At 50.9% G+C, this 13,383-nt stretch overlaps 2 protein-coding genes across 2 annotated transcripts; one reads left to right on the top strand and one right to left on the bottom strand.

The window, feature by feature from the left end:
• Positions 1-413: 413 nt before the first annotated feature.
• On the top strand, positions 414-10,794 carry LOC140857163 (uncharacterized). The gene is made up of 4 exons (XM_073255680.1): positions 414-437; positions 1,707-2,369; positions 7,069-7,137; positions 10,681-10,794. Exons 1-4 carry the CDS (start codon positions 414-416, stop codon positions 10,792-10,794), a joined length of 870 nt encoding a protein of 289 aa, XP_073111781.1.
• LOC140853465 (putrescine hydroxycinnamoyltransferase 1-like) lies at positions 10,609-12,568 on the bottom strand. The gene is made up of 2 exons (XM_073248183.1): positions 12,060-12,568; positions 10,609-11,771 (listed from the first exon to the last, which is right to left on the bottom strand). Exons 1-2 carry the CDS (start codon positions 12,495-12,497, stop codon positions 10,875-10,877), a joined length of 1,335 nt encoding a protein of 444 aa, XP_073104284.1. The 5' UTR covers positions 12,498-12,568; the 3' UTR covers positions 10,609-10,874.
• Between the last annotated feature and the right edge of the window lie 815 nt (positions 12,569-13,383).

Below are 13,383 nucleotides of genomic sequence, written 5' to 3' on the forward strand. Positions count from 1 at the left end.
AATTATCAAACGACCGACTCAAGAGGATCCCTACACCCTTGGTAGGCTTTGCCGGGGACGTTGTCACAACAGAAGGGGAGGTCACCCTGCCCGTAACGGTTGGCACCGACCCGCGGCAAAGCACGGTCCATTTGACTTTCACGGTCGTCCAGGTGCCCTCGGCCTACAACGCCATACTTAGAAGACCCGGACTTAACGCCCTCAAGGCAATCGTCTCGACGTACCATCTTCTTGTTCGGTTTTCGACCAAAAATGGGGTCGGAGAGATGCGCGGGGGTCAACAGCTCGCCCGACGATGCTTCCAGATCTCCGCCCAGAGCGACGAGTTGAAGGGCTCCCTAGCGATCGACAAGCTGGACCCACGGGGGGAGGGAGAACGGGGCGAACTGGCTGAGCAGCTCATCCCCATCCCGATGGCCGGAGATCCCGACCGAAAGGTATGGGTCGGTTCTCAACTACCCGACCCAGACCGACGACGGCTGGTGGAGCTGCTGAGAATCAATGCCGACGTATTCGCTTGGTCGGCAGCGGATATGTCGGGCATCCCCCCGGAGATAATGATGCACCGACTCAACATCGATCCGACTATGAGGCCGGTGCGATAAAAGAAAAGGTCTTTTGCCTCGAAAAGATAGAAGGCCATCGACGAAGAAGTAGATAAGCTACTCGAGGCGGGCTTTATCAGAGAAACCACCTATCCCGACTGGCTCACGAACATTGTCATGGTCAAGAAGGCCAACGAAAAATGGAGGATTTGTATCGACTACACCGACTTAAATTGGGCCTGCCCAAAGGACAGCTTTCTACTTCTGAAGATCGACCAGCTGGTAGACGCGACGTCCAGATTTCGACTACTCAGCTTCATGGACGCCTTCGTCGGGTACAATCAGATCCGGATGGCGCCTTAAGACGAGGAGCACACTGCCTTCGTGACTCCCAAGGGTCTCTACTGCTACCGAGTAATGCCCTTCGGGCTGAAAAATACTGGCGCCACCTATCAACGACTCGTCAACAAGGTCTTCAAAGACCAGATCGGACGCAACATGGAAGTGTACGTCGACGATATGCTGGTGAAGAGTGCGCAGATTCAGGATCATGTCCGGGATCTTGAAGAGGCTTTCCGCACTCTACGACGACACCGGATGAAGCTGAACCCGACCAAATGCGCCTTCGGGGTAACTTCGGGGAAGTTCCTCGGATTCCTCATCTCACAATGAGAAATCAAGGCCAATCCGGAGAAAATCAAGGCCATCATCGACATGCGGCACCCGGACACCAAAAAGGAAGTCCAGCAGTTGAATGGGAAGATCGTCGCCCTCAGTCGATTTATCTCTCGGTCGGCTGAAAGATGCCTCCCGTTCTTCAAAACCTTGTGGCAGGCCAAGCAGTTCTCTTGGCCGGACGAGTGCCGGCAGGCCTTCGAGGAACTGAAGAAGTACCTTGCCTCCCCGCCACTCCTTGTGAGGTCGGAGGTCGGGGAGGTCCTGTACCTCTACTTGGCCACTTCCCCAGAGGCGGTTAGCTCTGTGCTCATCCGGGAGAATGAGAACCGGATTCATCAACCAGTATATTATGTCAGCAAGGTGCTCCACGAAGCTGAGACCCGGTACTCAAAGGCAGAAAAGATGATTTTCGCCCTAGTCATTTCGGCACAGCGACTCCGTCCATACTTCCAAGCACATGCCATTATGGTCCTCACCGACCAGCCCCTGAGGGCTATCTTGCGCCGACCTGACACGTCGGGACGGCTGGCGAAATGGGCTGTGAGACTGGGCAAATTCGACATCCAGTACCGACCGAGACCTGCCTTAAAGGCCCAGGTCCTTGCCGACTTCATCGTGGAATGCCCGACGACCGGCATACAATCGGGGGAGGATGACCCGGTGAAGGTCGGGACCTCCGACTATTGCCCCGACCTGACCTGGGTACTACACATCGATGGGGCTTCCAACGCTCAGGGGAGCGGGGCCGGTTTCCTACTCACCGGCCCAGAAGGAGTGACCACCGAACACGCCCTCCGATTCGACTTCAAGGCCTCCAACAATCAGGCCGAGTACGAGGCGCTCGTTGCAGGGTTGAAGTTAGCACTAGAACTCGGGATAAACCGTCTCCAAGTCTTCTCCGACTCCCTGCTGATCGTCGGACAGACCAAGGGCGAGTTTGAAACACGGGATCCGACCATGGCTAAATATCGCCAAAAGGTGAAAGATCTCGTGACGCCCTTCAAACACTTCGAGATCTCCCACATCCCCAGGGCGGAAAATGCTCAGACCGACGCGCTATCCCGGCTCGCGACGTCTGACTACGGCGCCCTGGGCCGGACCTTCGTGGAGAATCTCGGGCGACCTAGTATCGACGAGGTCGACGAGGTGCTACAACTGACGGTCGAACCAAGCTGGATGGACCCGATCGTTCGGTATTTGACCGACGGGATCAGCCCCGAGGATCCCACGGAGGTCAGGCGGCTCCGATGGTCGGCCTCCCAATATATAATCATGGATGGCCGACTCTACAAAAGGTCGTTCTCCCTTCCCTTGCTTAGGTGCTTGAGACCGACCGACGCAGACTATGCTCTCCGAGAAGTGCACGAAGGGATCTGCGGGAATCACTTGGGGGGCAAGTCTCTAGCCTACAAAGTCCTACGACAGGGTTACTACTGGCCCACCATGAGGAAGGATGCGGCTGAGTTGGTCCGGAGGTGCGAATCCTGTCAGAAGTACGCCAACATGCAGCACCAACCGGCCAGCCAAATCGCTCCCATCGTCGCTCTATGGCCCTTCGCCCAGTGGGGGGTCGATATTCTCGATCCTTTCCCTCCGACATCGGGTCAAAGAAAGTTCATAGTTGTCGCCATCGACTACTTCACCAAATGGGTGGAGGCCGAACCCTTGGCGCAGATTACCGAACGAAAGATGGAGGACTTTGTCCAAAAATCCATCATCTTCAGGTTCGGGTTGCCGCATACCATCATCACCGACAATGGGCGGCAATTCGACAACCAAGACTTCAGAGATTTCTGCGCAAGGTTTCACATCACGCACCGACTGACTTCGGTCGGGCACCCTCAGTCCAACGGCAAAGTCGAGGTGACCAACCGGACCATACTGCACGGGCTCAAAACCCGACTAAATGAAGCCAAAGGCCTCTGGGTCGATGAGCTGGGCTCCATTCTGTGGGCTTACCGAACGACCCCCCGCATTCCGACCGGGGATTCGCCTTTCAGCTTGGCCTATGGAATGGAGGCAATGATTCCACTCGAGATTGGACTGCCGTCTACAAGGGTCGAGCGGTATCAAGAGCCGGATAACTCTGATTGTCGGAGGGCCGACCTAGACCTCCTCCCTGAGCTGCGAAACGAGGCTCAACTTCGCATGGCTTCATACTGACAGAAGGTGGCCCGATATTACAACGCCAGAGTCAGACCAAAGCTCTTCAGGCCTGGTGACTTGGTCCTGAGAAAGGCAGAGGTCTCGAAGCCCCTGGACCAAGGGAAGCTGGCTCCGAACTGGGAAGGACCCTACACGGTAGCAGACACCTATGGTCCGAGGGCCTACCGACTGGAGACTCTGGAAGGGAAACCCATTCTCCGAACATGGAACGCCGACAACCTGAAGTTGTATCACCAATAAACTTTGTACTCGTTCATTGAGAATGCGAATCCAGTTTGAAATCTCGGAGTTTAACTCTTCGACTGACGATCGGCGCTCACCAAGGTCGAGCCCCGACATGCCAACTCGGACTTGGTATCCATGCGAAACCGACGGCTCCATAGCCGACGACATACCGGACTCTGACAAGGATCGATATACCTACAAGGGCGGGAGCCACACTCCTTCGACCTTCGACGACATATCGGACTCTTGCGAGGACCAATATACTTATATTAACGGGAGTTGACACTCCTTCTACGATCGTACTTTTGGATCAGACCATCGGCTAACTTACCAATTGAGCCCCGACCAAAGAAGGGCGAAATGCCTACGCGACCGCCGTCGCGACTCACCGACCGAGCTACGACCGGTCGAAGGGTATTCGGCTAGCCACCGTTTATCAAACGATACGACCTCAATCGCATTCATGATTCGCCGACCGATATACTACCGGTCGGAAGATATTCGGCTTACCACCGTATATCATGAGGCGTAGTATGGATACCCGACACGAGGGTATCGGGATCCGACTTATCGCCGGACGACAGCCGACTGAACGCGTCGGAAGAGACCCGACTACCGCACTTTTATCCCACGGTTGGTCGGCTTCCGACTCAACGGACGCACCCGACTCATGGCCGGAGGAAGGATGCCCGACTTTTGACCTCGACCACCGAAGGCCGGTCCAAAGTCAGAACTTGACCTACCTTCGTGGCAGCGCGAGTTGCCGAACGACCTAACCGACCTATATGAGTCGGCGACCTATGAGTTCGGATGCATTCTACAACTCATGAAAGAAAGAAAAACAGACAGAGGGAAAAAGTTTAAGCCTAAGACCGATTTCATTCAAGGTCAAGAGGAGCTTACAAAATCGGGCCGAAGCCCCAGTTACAATTGTTCTAAGAAGAAAAACGAAAAAGATAAAAGCCAACGAGGGCGCGGTCATCCCTCCGAGTCGATCTCCTCGACCGACGGAAGATCGGGGATGACCGGCGTATCCACCATGATCGGCGCTGGGTCGACGGTCGGAGCAGGATCGTCGGTCGGTGGGGGGCTGACAGTCGGCGTCGGGACAGGAGTCGCAGCCGTCTCTCCTTCGGCCACTTGTACCTGGACGACCTCCCCCGCCACGGCGATTGTTAGCCTATTTCGCAAGTGCACGAAATCGCTCAAGTAATATAATGATAAATAAGAGATCGTTTCCACGAGGACTGAGTTTAATTACCAAAAATAAATACTAATTTTACTAATATCTAAACGATCGAAACTGAATGACAGTGAAAAATAAAATTAACTCTAAAGAACTCAATAAAAGCTGAATCAAAATTCGATTGATAAAGCACTAGGGTATATCTGATTTCACTTGGACCAATTATCAATTCCAGCTATTTCGATTAATAATCCAAATTTAATTATTAATGCAAGGATAAATAATCCTAAATTATTTAATAATCTCTCCCGAGTCTTATTAAATATACTAATTAAAACCTATAATCTATCTTCCAATAGTAAAATAGATTTCAATTAGTTCAATAAGCACAGTGATTATTTCCAAGATCCCACAGGTCAAATCTTCTGCTCTCGCTCCAATTATTATTCCGATGATGTTTGTTATTAACTCCAATTTATAATCTTCCTTCCCAGTACCAATTATAAATCGAAATAAATCAAGTATCAAAGATAATAATACTTAAAAGCATTAAGTGCAAATAACAAACAATTGCATTAACAAAAAAAATTAATACAAGATTCTGGAATGAAAATTAAATCCAAGCTACATCAGGTACCCCAGCTAGAAATTTAGCTTTTCATCATATCAAAATCAAACTCAAGTTTACTTGAATAAAACTCCAAAATCATCCTAACAATGAGTTCTAGAAAATAAATGCAAAGTAAATAAGAGAAAGAATTAAAAACTCTGAAGGAATTGCAGAGCCGAATGAATTCTCTCTTCAAATCTTCCAGATACTCCAAACTCTCCTTGCTTGATTTCTAGCTTTCAAAGATGATTCTCCTCTCCTTCCTGCTGGTGTTTTAGGATCCTTAAATAGGGCTAGGGCTAGGGTTAAGGTGGTATTTTTCCCATGATTTTATTCTATATATCATTCTTTTTATTTGGTATAGAATCTCTCCTCCTTTGGATAGGCTTTAAGCAACCACCAGCCATCTACTCCTTATGCTGCCCAAATTTTCTGATTTTATTATGATTTCCATAGTAAAAGAAGGAAAGGAGGCATGGTTAATTAGAGGAGAAGAATTTCTTCCTTTCTGGGTCCACAAAATCTGCAAAACAAGGTAAGGTTTCGGCTGCCCAAATCAAGTTTTTCAAGAATTAGTTTCAATTCTTTCTCAGTTTGCTCCTCATGCAAAATTAGTTTGGACTCTGATTTTTTTTCATTTAATTCTTTCCAAGATAGCTCTTTTCCACCCAAAATTAGTTGCCATATCAGATCTTTGTGCCAAGAAACACTAAGAAGAATCTGGGTATATCGGGTGTTTCTTGTTGTGTCCAATATTGTTACCAACTTCAACCTACTGTAGCCACCTCATCTGGAATCCAAATTTAATTCTGTAAATTATGTTCCTTTCTTGCTTCTCTTAAAATTCTGTAGGATCTAATCTTGCTCAATTTGGGATCCTGTAGCTTGCCTTTTAGGGGTCCTCACACCAAAATATCCAGAATTTAGATTGGTTGACTAGATGGGAGAGATTAACTGCTTGATTTATTTTCTACATCTCTAATTTCTTTTCTGGCTGATGATGCCAAAAAGGATAAGGTGTGGGATCCATTGATATCTTGATTTGGTTATTCTACTTTGAGGTGGACTCTGATTTTGATGTAAGACCTGATAACTCCGGATGACAAACCCTGCTGAATCGGACTCAACCAATTTTACTTAATTTGACCTTTAAAATATGGTTAAGCCCAATTAGGTGTGACCTGGCTCAATTACTTGCAATTGACATAAAACATATCAGGTTCTTACATTTATTTAGTTAATTATTATATCAATTTCATCAAAATCATTAAAAACTAATAATAATAATTACTATAAAAATGCAATACATCAGCGATGCCTCCCGATGATGGGTCGGCCATCTCTTCAGTGGCTTGGTCGCCAGCCCCCGGCGGGACGATACTGCTGAGGTCCAGCTTCGGATACAAGGCTTGGACCGCATCCCGACCGTCCTCGTACCCCACCCGGTACGACGCGAAGCCGGACTCCAACATTTCCTCCCGGTACTGGTTGGTGGCGCGGAAGTCGTCCACCGCCCGACTTGCCGACTCCTTCGCCGACCTTGCTTCCTCTTTCGCCCGACCAAGAGAGTCCTTTGTCGACTCAGCCTCTGCCTTCGATATGTCGGCGTCGGCCTGGGCGATTGACAGATCCTCCTCAGCCTTGGCAAATTTTTTCAGGCTGACTCGGAGCTGCTCGCGCTTACCCTCGAGTTCGGCAGCAACACCATCGCGCTCGCGCCGCAGACGGTGCACGGTTCGACCCTTGCGTTTGGCTTCTTTTTTGGCCGACCTTAGCTCGGACCCGAGGCGGGAGACTTCGTCCACCAACTTGGCCTCCCGATCGGCCGACTGCTTCAGGTGGTCGACCAGCATTGTCCGGTCGGCTTCGGCCGTCGCCGACCTTTCTTTCCAAGCCGCCCGGACGTTCCCGAACCTCCGGTATCCGGCTTCGAGTTCCGACATGGTGTAGATCAGCTGCCGACGCAAGCATTTCGTCAGGAAAACAAAGTAACTAAAATATTAAGGGAAAAGGAGGCGAAACGGAACTTACCTCGATCATGGTCGGGTAGAATGAAGATAACATCTCGGTTACCTGCCGAGACCTTAGTGCCTCCACGTCGGCTGGAAGGAGGATCCCCTGGCACAACCTCTTGGCCAGGTTGTGGTCGGCCAACACCGACGCCCCTTCGGGGAACTGTGCGCTGGGCGGCACGGTGCGACTCCCCGACCTCGTGTCGTCCGCGGGGTCCATCGGGGCCTTCCCCCGATCGGCCGCCCCGACTGATGGAATTGGCAGGGAGGGGATGCTCGAGTTTGAACCGGCACCCCCTGTTGCGGCCGTAGAAGCCGTCGGATGGTGTTCGGTTTCCCGAACGTCATCCGGCCCCACACCAACCGGCGAGGCCTCCGATATCCCTTCGGCCGCTTCCCCCGCCGGCCTCTACTCCGGTTGCGCTGCCGGAGCCGCGAGCGCTATTACCGGCTCCGACTGGTCGGTCGTCGATGCTTCGACGGTCGGTGCCGCTGGGGTGGGCTTCTTCGATGGACGCGAAGGTCCCGCCCCCGATGCCGGCCTCTTCCTCGCTGCGTACTGCCAGATCTCGACGTCGGTCGGCCGCATCCTCGGAGGTGTCCCTGCGATACCGACAGAAATGTTAATCTAAGAACCGGAATAAGGGCCGAATAAAAAGAGGACCGGGGGATCGGGCGATACCTAGTCGGGGGACCAAGCTCAGGCCGGCGTCATAGAGAGCTTGTTCGGTAACAAGCTCCCTCTGCTTCGAAACCGACATGTCTTTGAGTCGGTGGAAGTCCTCCCGGTCGTCCGCCTCCACCCGGCTGTTGTCGTTTACTTCGGTTCGGGGCACGTCCCAGTGGGAGGGGAAGCCCCAGGGAGAAGAAGATGAGACGAAGAAAAACTGGTTCTTCCACCCGTGGATGGACGATGGAAGACCAGTGATGAAGGAAAGACCCTTCCGGGGGTTGAAGAGCCACCACCCTCGGGCCTTAGGGTGGGGTCGGAGCACAAAAAATGCCCGGAAGAGCGAGATGCGAGGGTTGGTCGGCAGAAGCTGACACAACAGCGCGAAGCTGATTATCAGTCAGATGGAGTTCGGCGTCAGTTACGCCGGACAGAGTCCGTAATAATCTAGCAGATTCCGGACGAACTCCGGAATCGAAAGTCGAAGACCCGTGCGGAGATCTTCGACGTACAGCGCCAGTTGGCCCGGCGGAGGGTTGTTAATCCGACCACCGGCCCCTGGGGCGGAAAGTTGAAACTGCTCCGGGATGCAATATTGATCCCGAAGCCGATCAACATTCGGCCCCGAAAGCGAGGAAACCTCAACTTCCGGAGCCGACCGAGGGTCATCGGTTGGATTTCCCGACCGAGCCCCCCGGGATGGATTTCCAGCCATCGCACCAGAACCGAAGGAAAGGCGAGGCCGAAGAAGAAAAAGAAGAAGGAGAAGAAGAAAAAGAAGGAGAAGAAGAAAAAGAAGGAGAAGAAGGAGAAGAAGAAAAAGAAGGAGAAGAAGAAGAAGAAGGAGAAGAAGAGGAAGGAAGAAGGGAAAGGTCACGAACCACCAGGAGATCGAAAGGAGAGGCAACTGCCGGCGCCGATGGAGGAGCCACTCGGACAGAGTCTCGGCAGCAAGTTGTTCAGGGTGGGGCTTCGAGCGCAGGCGGTCCTATATATATAGGGCCGTTCGACGACCGAGATGACCCCGCACCGACCGAGGTCCCCCGGATGGGCGACACGTGGCGGCATCTGGGCCCTCCCTTCGGCCCGATGGATCGGCGCGCCCATCCTGGGAAAGCCGCACCGCCCTCATTTAAAGCGAAAGACCACAGCCCCAACCACCTCCGACACGTGGCAAGAGGACCGCAGTTCCGAATTTAATCGCCCGCGGTGATTCGCGATCCCGATGGAACGCCTGACAGCGCCCCGCGCTCATAGAATCGGCACTAGGCGATGGTTTGCGTTCCCCAGAAGGCGCCGGACATCCGATCATCTGACACCGAATCGTCCGGCACCCGACCTCCTGACGCCGACGTGACACCTGACACCGACTGGACGTCTGACACCGACTGGACGTCCGACGCCAGCGGATCGCACGATATTCATAGGATGCCTGACATCGCATCAACCCACGGTACGGTCGGAATTGGGCACACGGTGATTCCACTCCTTGTCGCCCAGCGTCGCTGTCCGAGCAATGGTATCGGCCAGCTCACCGTTCGACTCAGGAGTGGAGGGGGGCAACTGTTGGGGAATACCGACCGACCCCCCTCGGGCCAACTTATGACCGACCGACCGACTGACGGGGGGGGGGGCCGACCGACCGACTAACAGACCGTCCGACCGACCGACTAACGGAGGGACCGACCGACCGACTGGTGGAGGGACCGTCCGACCGACCGACTGGCGGAGGGACCGGCTGACCGACCGACTGCCGGAGGAACCGACCGACCGACCGGTCGATTAACGGCCCTCTTCCGTCCGTGGATATGTCGGTCGGATTTTCACTCTCCGGGCCGACTGAACCAGGGAGTCTGATGGCCGACTCTCGCAACATGCCCGGCTGACCGTCAAAGGGGCCCGAATCTCCTCCCGACGCCACACAGATGGCCACCGACCTAGGGTCGGTCGACTCCTCCGATCGCCGTACAGCCGCCGGAGCCTGTCAGTCCTGACAGCAATATGCGGCACTGCCACCCAAGGGCATTATCCCGCCTAGGGCATTGTCAACCCTAGTGATTTGACAGTCCCGCGGCGATATGACGGTTTCACGGCGACTCTGACAGTCTACAGTGAGTTGACAATTCCTCAATTGTCCGCGCCATTAATGACGGCGCCATGCCGCGCCTCACTATAAATATCGGGGAAGGCAACAATGCAGAGAGACTGGGAAACCACAGGCTTGCTCCCTCTCTCTCTCTTTCTCTCTCTCGTTTGAGCTCTCTGTCTTCATTTCACTGTTGCCCAGTCACCTCTCTGACTTGACCGTCGGAGGGTCCCCGCCGGAGCCGCCTCCGGTCAGTGTGGACTTTCTTTTTTGCAGGCGCTCGTTTCCGGCGATCAGGCGATGAGGGGATTGGCCGCAACATCTCCCTCTGACTTAAGAAAATACTAATGGCCCCCAAGCAATACTCTTTCAGCAATGCAATTTATCCGGAGTTGGTATTGTACCATACATTGGATGTTGGGAGTTTAGATAATTCGTAACCGATAACAGAGGATTCCATTAGCTGAATGCCTAGTACGCATACTGCTGATATCATAGACAGATACGGAACGCTAAACTTCGTTCCATTCCACGGCTATCTAGAGGCTTAGATAAGGACGACATGGATAATGACACAATCGACAAGCAATTGGAGGATCCAAATAATTTTAGGTGAAACTCTGCTAAGCGGCAGATTCCCAGACGCAAATAAACTGAAAAAGAGACCATAAGGAAGTTCCTGGAATGAAATCATGACTAAGCTGATTCTACCCCGTCCAACTCCTCATAGAACAACTTCTTAAACGTCGGCATGTTCTCCGCCTCTAATGCCACCATCACTGAAATCCCCCCATCGTCTCCAGGGCTGCGCATAATGTGCACCATTCCACTTGGCGAGCGCCGTCTTGCCAGGGCCATGAAGACCGGCTTCCCCCAGCCGAAGTCAGCCTCGTAGATCGGCAACCTCAGCCAGCTAACAACATATATGTTAGTGCCCCGCAGCGCCCACGACATTGGATGCATACGCCTCATGTTCGCTATCTCGAAAAGGTTTATCAGCGACCTGACGAACTCGTCATTTGATCGAACAGTAGCGGCATGGATCTTCTCAGCCAGATGCTCCAGTGGACCAGATATGACCTCCCCCGCCGTCGCGACTGCCGACGTCCGAAAGGCAGCATTGCCCAAGTAGGTCGGCGGGAGCGGCGGCTTCAGGCGGTTACGAGCATCGGTGCTTATGTACAGCCGCGTCTCTCGAAAGCTTGGAAGCTTGCGAACCATGCATGCGCACCGCCATATGTGTGCCGCGAGCGCCCTGAAGGTGGAGACGCCTGCTCTGTTTCCGCTGCAGCTGTTCTTGAGGGAATCGAGCTGGTCTCTGGATATTTTTAGGATCATAGGTTCGGCGAGGGGGATGACCGCCTTTGAGGGATCTTCTGATGGCAGGCAGAGGTACTCGACATGGCCGAAGAGGATGGTCAGAGGGGACCGAGGTCGGAGGAGGGTGCGATCGAGGAAGGGAGGGGCCCTCAGGCCAACGCCTCGGGCGATGTCAGACCATGTATTGATGAAGTGGAAAAAGCCGAGGCCGTCGGTCGCGGAATGGTGTAGGTTGACACCCAAGCACACACCGCCGCACTTGAGAAATGTTACCTGCAATGATTTCGATTTGATTTCAGATCGACGACCGACCATTTTGCAGCATCTGCTGCTGCTATCTTGCGTACTATACTTACTGCTATTCTTTTGCCATAATTTGATTGCTTTTTTTTTGCCCCTTTTTTTGGGGCCACCAATTTTGGGTGCCATAGCATTTCTGATATTACGTGCGTTCGTCGGTCGCATACAGAAGATGCGATGGCCGTAAAGCAGAAGTAAAATAGCCAGCATCATCATAACATAACCATAAAAAAAACGAGTGAGAGGAGATTCGGAGCTCACTTGAAACATGATCAAGATCGAAGGAGGCTCAACTGACTCCACTGGAGGCACCAATAACGGCCTCACCTCCGTTGGTGGTGTGAAATCCTCGAAATCACGGAGAGTGAAATTGGATCGAGCCACCACAAAGAGGACGCCCTCCCCGGTGCACTGTATCTCAGCCCGGCCACAACGGTTCACCACGAGTCTCCCGGCCATGGGGTAGAAGGAGACCAGCGCCTTGCCGAGGGCCGCCTTCAAGACCTCCACGGAGAAGAAGTTCGGGTCTCCATTGGGCACGTAGACAAAGACGGTGGCGGTGTAATGCGTACCAAACCATAGATCTAGATTAGAAAGCCAGACCTCCCGCTTTGGCGTCTCCTCGCTTGGAACAACGAAACTGGACTCCACTACCTCCACCATGCCCTTCCTATCTTTTGCGGCCATTTCCACACCCATCCGTGCGAAAACGCGTCGTTCCTAAGCCAAAAAGTGGTGGTCCCGAACGTTGCTTAAATTTCTCGATGCTTTGGTCATGTCCGTAGCCTTCTTTATGTGGACAATTATTTTGCCTCCTCATCAACACGTACTATTTATCATATATTTATTATTTTTTGTCTTCTTCTGACTAATAAATATTATCCACGACCGTGTCAGCCTAATCCAACGAAAAAGTTCTCTCTTTGTATAATGCTTTTACAAATCCGTGGACACAGGGACACGTATGACAAGACGTGACCTCGTGAAACACGCAGGCTGAAAAGTCCAACAAAATAACAATAATAAGATAACGAAAAATTAACAAAAAAATATAATTTTTTTTACATATATATATCTTTTTAAATATTTTATTTTTTACATATATACCTATATCATTTAATATGGTTAAAAAATTAATAATTTAAAATTTAAATGATTAAAATATTCTTATAGGTAGATGTGTAAAAAGAAATTTATAAGGATATATATACAAATAGTAATTTTATAAGAATATTCATATAAATTTAAATATTTAAAAGGATATACACATAAAAAATTTTAATTTATTTTTTTTTTCATTTCATCTAGATAGATTCAGACCCTCTTATTTTATAATATAGTAATATATTACATAATATAACAATATGATGATGATATTATATAATATTTTATATATTAGAATAATATATTATATTTTAGTTTTATACAAGATGGGATGATTATATCCATCTTATAACAACATAATATACCTTATATACTTCACAAAGATATTTTCGATAAAAAATTTTAAAATAAAATATAATAAGATTATAAATTTTTATTGTTACATAATATTCAAATCTTTAACTATATTCATTTTATGCAA

This window comes from Elaeis guineensis, chromosome 1, assembly GCF_000442705.2.
Source record: "Elaeis guineensis isolate ETL-2024a chromosome 1, EG11, whole genome shotgun sequence".
Classification (NCBI taxonomy): domain Eukaryota; kingdom Viridiplantae; phylum Streptophyta; class Magnoliopsida; order Arecales; family Arecaceae; genus Elaeis; species Elaeis guineensis.

Excerpts from the sequence above, each read along its gene's own strand:
- LOC140853465 (XM_073248183.1), bottom strand. The coding sequence starts at position 12,497 with ATGGGTGTGGAAATGGCCGCAAAAGATAGGAAGGGCATGGTGGAGGTA. Across the intron at positions 11,772-12,059 it reads CGATCTTGATCATGTTTCAA|GTAACATTTCTCAAGTGCGG; the intron begins GTGAGCTCCGAA and ends AAATCATTGCAG.
- LOC140857163 (XM_073255680.1), top strand. The coding sequence starts at position 414 with ATGGCCGGAGATCCCGACCGAAAG. Across the intron at positions 2,370-7,068 it reads GTATCGACGAGGTCGACGAG|GCTGACTCGGAGCTGCTCGC; the intron begins GTGCTACAACTG and ends AAATTTTTTCAG. Across the intron at positions 7,138-10,680 it reads TCGCGCTCGCGCCGCAGACG|ATACGGAACGCTAAACTTCG; the intron begins GTGCACGGTTCG and ends TATCATAGACAG.